This window comes from Neodiprion lecontei, chromosome 2 (genome assembly GCF_021901455.1).
Source record: "Neodiprion lecontei isolate iyNeoLeco1 chromosome 2, iyNeoLeco1.1, whole genome shotgun sequence".
NCBI classification, from domain to species: Eukaryota; Metazoa; Arthropoda; class Insecta; order Hymenoptera; family Diprionidae; genus Neodiprion; species Neodiprion lecontei.
The window spans coordinates 163,857-171,102 of record NC_060261.1 but is presented as its reverse complement, the minus strand read 5'-3'; the positions used below and the strand labels follow the sequence as shown (position 1 = coordinate 171,102).

Here is a 7,246-nt window from a genome sequence, read left to right as displayed (position 1 = left end):
ATGGGACCATCGTATCAAGAATCTAATCAGTATTAAGTGAAAAAAAAACTCGCCGCCGTCAATTGGGACCAAATCATCCAAATCCGATAATCACTTACAGAGATATAACCGGACAAAAGTTAAAATCACACTCGCACACAGACTCACGCGCAAAGTCGCAACCCGTCCGTAAATTAATAAAAATAGTTGATTGTAATTTTCTGTAGTCTATATCTCATAATGTGAAAATTTACTAAATACCCAACTTGTCATTTTCCGAGTGATTAAAGAATGTTCTCTATTTCTCTTATTCCGTATTTTCGCTGAAAAAAGAAGACTGGGAAGTTAATCAAGTAACAAACCGGACCTTGATGTAATGTACACACAAGCTACCAAATATAGTAAAACCTCTTTTAAGCGGGGAGTGTGGTAATAGGAATAGCTGCAATAAGTGTAATCCACGGATGATCCAGAAATTATGTACATACCTATATGTTTATTATATTCTAATCAACAGTTATTAATTAACTCAGCAAACATCTGTAACAGTACCATATGCATAAATGGTGTTATTTGTAATCATTCTCTCATCATTATATCGTATATCAAAAAGAAATCTAACATTTTCATTATTACATTTATACTGGCTGTCAGTCAGAATTCACCTCCTTATGTACACGACGGACTCCTTATGTATACATATGGTCAATCTATTGACGATAAAATGTATTTTCAAAAGTAAAAAGACAAATCATATTTCACAGCAGGCCTAGTTAATCAACAGCCCGGATAAATTGCACTCGGTTATTCGAGGTTTCACTGTAATCGATGCACAACCTAGCATGTTGAAATATCCATGGAGGACTATTAAAAAATTCTACTAATAAACGCGTGTATCAAATGTGTACCGCATGTGAAATAGAAAACAGAAAATGATGTTAGATTTGTATTTGTAGTACAAAAATTGAAATGGAATAGAAGTATGTGCATGAGTAATATTTATAAGAAATTATAATAATAAATCAAACTCAACAATGGACGGTTAGCTAATGTAAATAATTTGTATGAAAATAGGCTGAAAAAGAAGGTAACACTTCGTTTTAAGGGGCAGAACCGAGTAAAAAATTTTGCTAATTTTCAGATAGTTGTGCAAAAAATTTCACTGATTGTCAGGGGGAAAGATGATATGTGAAATGTGAATGAATTTTAATACGGCCACAAAGTAATGTTGAACTAAGTAGGATAAAAGGGAAGGATGCGAAAATGATATCCATCATAAAATGAAATTTGAAAACTTGGTAAAAATGCCACATCAAAATTATTGTTTTTTTTTTTCTTTTTTTGTCAACGCAACCTAACAGATAAAACTATACATTATGAAATGTGAATTGGTCCAATTTACGCAGATTAAATTTTGCCGAGATGCATATTATATATATATGTATACCTATTTCCTTGTGTAATTGGTTATATTGATATACCTATTCATGTACGTATATGCAATGATTATATGTACAATTCCTGACGTTATCTACAGGGTAGAATATTGTTTTGATACAGGTTCAGAGAAATCGTTGAATTCCTAACGCATTGATGATGCAATTCGTCACTGTATAAAACTGAATAGAATGCTGTTCATTACCGTACAACCAGCATCCATTTTACTTTTTTTTCGTCAATAATTACCAGATGTATTGAACTCCAGTTACTGACTTGTGGTTCGAAGTATCATAATATTGAATTTCTCTCGTGAACAACAAAGTAAGAAATTTTATTTGCCATATTTTAGGAAGATTATACCCGCATACGTACAATTGCCTTTCAATAAATCTCTGTCCAAAACAGAAAAGCTACTTCCTTCTTCTCAGAACAGAATCAGTGTTGGCTGACTTGACTCACTGCGGAGCATTGAGATTCACTCCATATATATTTAGCCAGTTGGGTTGAAGCAGATGGGAAATAGGAGAGCGTTCACTGGGATAGGAGAAATGCGTGCACTTCCTTTTTCTCATGCACTCGTTGTGGAGCGACCTGAGTCTCACACAGTAAGAGAGACAGCAGGTACCGTCCTTCTCTTGAAGTGAAATAATGAAAATATTGGTCGCTTTACTCTTTTGATTGCTACATCAGTTTTGCCAAGATAATACTTGTAGCTCCAAATTTATTTCTGATATTGGTACGCGTGTGACTATAAATGATAACTCGGTCAGTGTTTGCCAGCACGAGAAGATGCTAGTCGCACAGACAAGTCCAGCTTTACGGTTCATAAGCACTATTCTTACTGGCAAAACTCAGGCCCTGGACTGTTGAGTGTGTTGATTTTTACACAACATATCATCAATTTTGCAGTAATTTCTCTTTATTGCTTCTGCTTATTATTACTCAGCTTCGTTTAATCCGTCACGAAATTCACCAACGATTTTCTTGTGGGTAAAACTAACTGATATATGACTATGCTGCGTCGCACTTCCGATAACTTCGATCCATCTACAAATTAAAGATATGTATCATCTAAAAGTACTTCATATCATAGCATGGCAGATTTTGATTCAAGTAAGACTGTAATTTAGCAGCGGGAAATATATTTTGGTGAACCAATGCGTCAAGTTGGAATAAACAAGAAAAAAATTACCTTCCAAATGTATAGTCGCTCTCTGCTCTAAAGAAATAGACATGATTTTTAAATTGCAGCTTAAAGACAAAATCTTTGCTGATCCCATCTTTCTCAATTGGAGTCGATACCGTATATCCCAGCAATGGCAAACTGGCTAATGGGAAGTCATCTTGATGCGATTTGTAGAAAAACAGACAAAAGTTCGTAAAAACAACCCAAAGCTTTTGCCAGCCATTACAGTTCTTGAATTTCCTTAACAAAAAACCGCTGAGCTGATTCTGAAAGAATATATTTTAGCTACACTGTATCAAGAATTCGATTCAAAGGTGATATTCATAAATAGATGAAATTCTATGTGATATATGTAGTATGGAATCAATTACCTGAAATGCTCTAAGTTGATCACTATAACTTATGCTAGTATTCCGGTGCCAGCAGACGTGAACCGTCGTGTTGCTCCGTTGAGAAGTCTTTGCACCTCCACAATTAGTTCTATCTATCTCTCTTGATCCAGGCTCGTCCGAAACTTCGTCGGTCGAACCTAAGACTATTGACATTGACCAAAAATAAATTTACCCTATATAACTATCATATTTTTCACCTGTATATAAGAGGCAATTTAATGTGTATAGCATCTATGTAAAATTAATACATTTTCTGTTGTGTCCAAAATGGCCAAGAGTTGAAAAAAGGTAATCGTGAAATCTGACTCACTGCAAGATTTGGATGATAAATAAGGACATTTTCCATCTACCGAATCGGTTGCTTGCGCGACAGTCACATTCAGGTCTTCCAGCCAGCGTTCTTTTTCGTCTTCATTGCTTGCCGCGACTGTCAAGGGCCTAGAAAATAAATAGAAATAGTTTCCTTAATAACGTCTTCAAGGCCACTAAAATAGCCACGTCTGATTGTACAATGTATCACAGAGTTTTACTGTGCCAAATGTTTGAAAACTCTATTTTCTTTCGATTAGGCTAGAAGGAAATTACTACACTGACATTTGTTTAACCCCTTGTAGCCCAAAATCATAAATTTTAAAATAAATAAGCATTTAAGGGCTTGTGATTAATACCTTCCGTATGGATTTTGTAGGATCGTATTTAGTTTGTTACAGAAATGTCACAAGGGGCTACAAGGGGTTAAATCTCTGGAGAACGTTACTGGACTGAACACAGAAGGCGTTCATTGGCTGCTTCTCTATGGGACTTACAAAAGTCTGAACTTGCTGCAAAATATCAAACATCACCAATTGACTCTTCAATATAAGGATATTTTTTACGGACTGGTTCATTGTGTATCATTGAGCTTCATAGTTTTTCATCCAATATACTCAGCGTCACGCGTGACGGGGAGACTAAGAATATAACGAGGAAAGTTTCCACATTTCTAGTAAATAATAACGCCATGAAATACATCACTTCCTGCAGCTCATCTCTTCAGATACTAATACAGTTACTCACGAGTTCCCCAATCCATGGATAACAAATGCGAAATCCGTTCCAGTCTTGTTATCTCCATCCTGTATTTTGACTCCCTTGAGGGGTAACTGACCATGGACTCGAAAACACTGTATTGGTTGTTGGGTTCGATACGTATACAGCAAAATATCGGAGAACTGTAGTTACATGGTTAAATTAAATTGTCAATTTGTTTTATCGTGCAGGAAGTCATTGGTTCATCAAAGTATATATGTTACAACATACCAGAAAGAACATCCGCTGCTGATATCCTTTGTTACTGTACTTCTGCAAACAACCTTGTCTAATAAATCTTCGGCCGTCCTGCACGAGGTCGTCAAATCCACTTATATCTTTTTGCAATTCGCATAATTGGACCAAATTTTCCTGGCAAAACCAAGAATACGGCATTACAGCAGAGTTTCCGGAAACTAATGAATAATGCAAAGAAACCTTTGTTTCTTAGAATTAAGAAAAAAGCAATAGACTTGAAATCAATTACGAACCGAACATTGTTAAAATTTATCAACTTCTGACATCATTAATATTAGATTGTGATAATTTTTACTTGTTGCAAATTATTGCACAAAGAATTCGCTTTTACTGAAATGTTATTGCAATTGTGTACAGAAAAGTGACGAAATCACGATGCAAGTAATTGATAAATAAAAATGTGCGCTGGCATTGAAACTTTTGTAATATTTACCGCCTGATTCAATACGGTGAGGCCTTCTAACAATGTTTCGCCAAGACGATCCCTTGCTGCTAAGCAGTCTTCAAAATCCGTGTGATCTTTTGGATAATGATCGAGTAGTCCTGTGAAATTTTTTTAAAACTCATATAATTCCAATTCATCGACCGTTCTGAGAATCCTAATGGGAGCTGAGGAGGTTTTTGTGTATTGCCAAAGAACAAAAGAACTTACTATCGATAATGCTATTGTAATGAAGCAACCGCTGTAACGGTTTCAGAAGTAAAGAGCTGAGAGGTAAGTAACAGTGCTTCTGGGATTCGAAATCTCGGCAAAGTTGATCAAACCTCCGTGAAGTTCGTATAGAATACTCGATCTTCTCAAGAGCTGGCATGAGATTTTCTAAATACTGGTCATAGAGCGGAAGTACGTTCAATAAAGTATTGTATAAAAAATCGCCGATATTGTGACGCGCATTCCCCTCCCATCTGGCAAGTCTCGCTTCCATCTCCTGAAGACAAGGTGCGTGTGCATCAGCTAGTAGTTCTATCAAAGCAACGGCTGGCCCAGCTTCGAGCTCGGCTTCTCTCGATACTTCCTCTCTGAACCACTGCAAAAATCCTTATGTATACACTATGATATGTATTTTGTATGTGACGTATTTTTCTAGTTATTTGTGCTTTTGATTTGAATTTTTAGCTGTGTAGTTATATTTATATTTATTTATTTTATTTTAATTTGATTTATTTGACTTTAATTTCATTTTATTTTTATATTTATTTTTATTTTTTACCGTTTTTATGTAACCTGACGTACGTTTTTATACTTTTACCATGCTTTCGTCTCCTTGACAGTTCTGTGATTTTATTTCTATCACTGCATTTGTGTGAATTGTTTCTGTGTATCTCTTTTTATGGATCCTGTTGGTTTGTTCAGATTATTTTTTTTAAGGTAACTCGAATGTATTTGATTTTTTGAAGCAGTATTCTTAGTTTTCTCATGTTGGACTTTTTTATTTTTTTTTATTTTTCTGTTTTCATATTTGTTAAACTTGTTTCAGACAGATGTTTCCAAGTTGTCCAATATTTTCATGGAAATTATTATTAAATATTGATATTGATATTGATACCAGAAATTCAAAATTCGCTCACAAACATTTCATCACAATGTGACTAATCAATTAATAAAACTTTTCTTACCAAATTTATGATGTCCAAATCCTTTTTGTATGTTCGTTCAGTCATCAACAACTCTTTGGCAATATAATATGCTTTATCGGTTGGCCATCTCTGCAAATGAAATCCATTGGTAGGTGAAAGAATGATCTATGGGGCAGAGTGTCACTTTATGGATTATGTTGTATACGATACACCATATACTTTACCTTCGTCTTTCTATCTTCAACCTCTCCATTTTTCATTTGCTTGACAGGACTTAGGTCTGGCACGTTTTCTACGCCGTTGGTGCTAATACCCGTACTTCCATTAGGACACTTTTCAGTTTGCGATGAATTGTAAAACGAGTTGTTGTTTTCTTGCTTGTGCACAAGCTGTTGTAACTCTGACTCTGTGTCTGTAAACAGAGGATTGTTAGTCAAATATCTGTAACCAAGTATCAAATCATACTGTAATAATACATTTTTAGTGAACACAGAGAAATTCGGTAATAAAAATGTCATGCTCTAGTGCAGCAAATAAACATCTTCAATTGGAAGTAGGGTGTATTGCAAATGTACAAAAATCGCCCAATATAATTAGACGACAGGCAAAATAAAATATACTATCAGTAACCCCTTGTATTAGGGAATGAATAGTTTTTCTAAATTATAAAAACTAAAGGGATAAGAACCAGATCAAAAACCTCGCTGTTTGTTTATATTATTCAACTGATGAAAGACTAATCTAGGACTAAAGGCAAGCATCGTCGCTGATTAATTCTGCTCTTAATTAATCTTCAGCTCTTTTCATCATGTCACCTGTACAAGGACACGAATTTGCAAAAAATTGGTACTATATTTCGTTACTTAGTTTATTCCATGTTCATCTTATCACGCCGCATATACTAGTTACGTCACTGATATGCAGGTGATGGAAAAAAGTGTTATTAAACATCAAGTTGAAAAAAGGAAGCTATACATCAAAAGCTGGCATGCATTAAGGTATGATCATCATCATCGTCATCGTCGTCGTCATTGTCCAAGAGCAGAAAAGGCTCCAAGAAGAGTTTCATATTCCCTTAATGTTGAAATATATTCTTAAACCTACAATGCAGCTATATCAATCCATTCCATCTTCTCAGAGTCATTATTTTTGGCTGCTCACCACTATCCAGCTCGTTATTTTTCTACAATATGGCAACATCGAATGCATTGACAGTTAGATAAGCTAGGGGCTTACTCACACGTGGTATTTTCATCCAGTAGACCAACAATTCCAGGAGTGCGGTAAAAATATATATATATATACGAAAAAATAAAAAGAAAACAAACCAAGGCAAAACACTCAA

At 35.1% G+C, this 7,246-nt stretch overlaps 1 protein-coding gene across 5 annotated transcripts in view; it reads right to left on the bottom strand.

Moving 5' to 3' along the window:
* Nucleotides 1-455: 455 nt before the first annotated feature.
* The window catches only part of LOC107223344 (FERM, ARHGEF and pleckstrin domain-containing protein 1), a 32,834-nt gene continuing 26,043 nt past the window's right edge, over nucleotides 456-7,246 (bottom strand). For 4 of the 5 annotated variants that reach the window (XM_046730201.1, XM_046730202.1, XM_046730203.1 and 1 more), the window contains 10 exons: nucleotides 6,126-6,313; nucleotides 5,941-6,066; nucleotides 4,976-5,351; nucleotides 4,757-4,866; nucleotides 4,297-4,437; nucleotides 4,054-4,208; nucleotides 3,308-3,435; nucleotides 2,977-3,140; nucleotides 2,612-2,871; nucleotides 456-2,466 (listed from right to left, as the gene is read on the bottom strand). In XM_046730201.1, the coding sequence (XP_046586157.1) occupies nucleotides 2,358-2,466; nucleotides 2,612-2,871; nucleotides 2,977-3,140; nucleotides 3,308-3,435; nucleotides 4,054-4,208; nucleotides 4,297-4,437; nucleotides 4,757-4,866; nucleotides 4,976-5,351; nucleotides 5,941-6,066; nucleotides 6,126-6,313 (1,757 nt within the window). In that variant the 3' untranslated portion in view covers nucleotides 456-2,357. The remainder of the gene's footprint in view (nucleotides 2,467-2,611; nucleotides 2,872-2,976; nucleotides 3,141-3,307; nucleotides 3,436-4,053; nucleotides 4,209-4,296; nucleotides 4,438-4,756; nucleotides 4,867-4,975; nucleotides 5,352-5,940; nucleotides 6,067-6,125; nucleotides 6,314-7,246) is intronic. The other variant, XM_015663006.2, reaches the window with a different exon arrangement.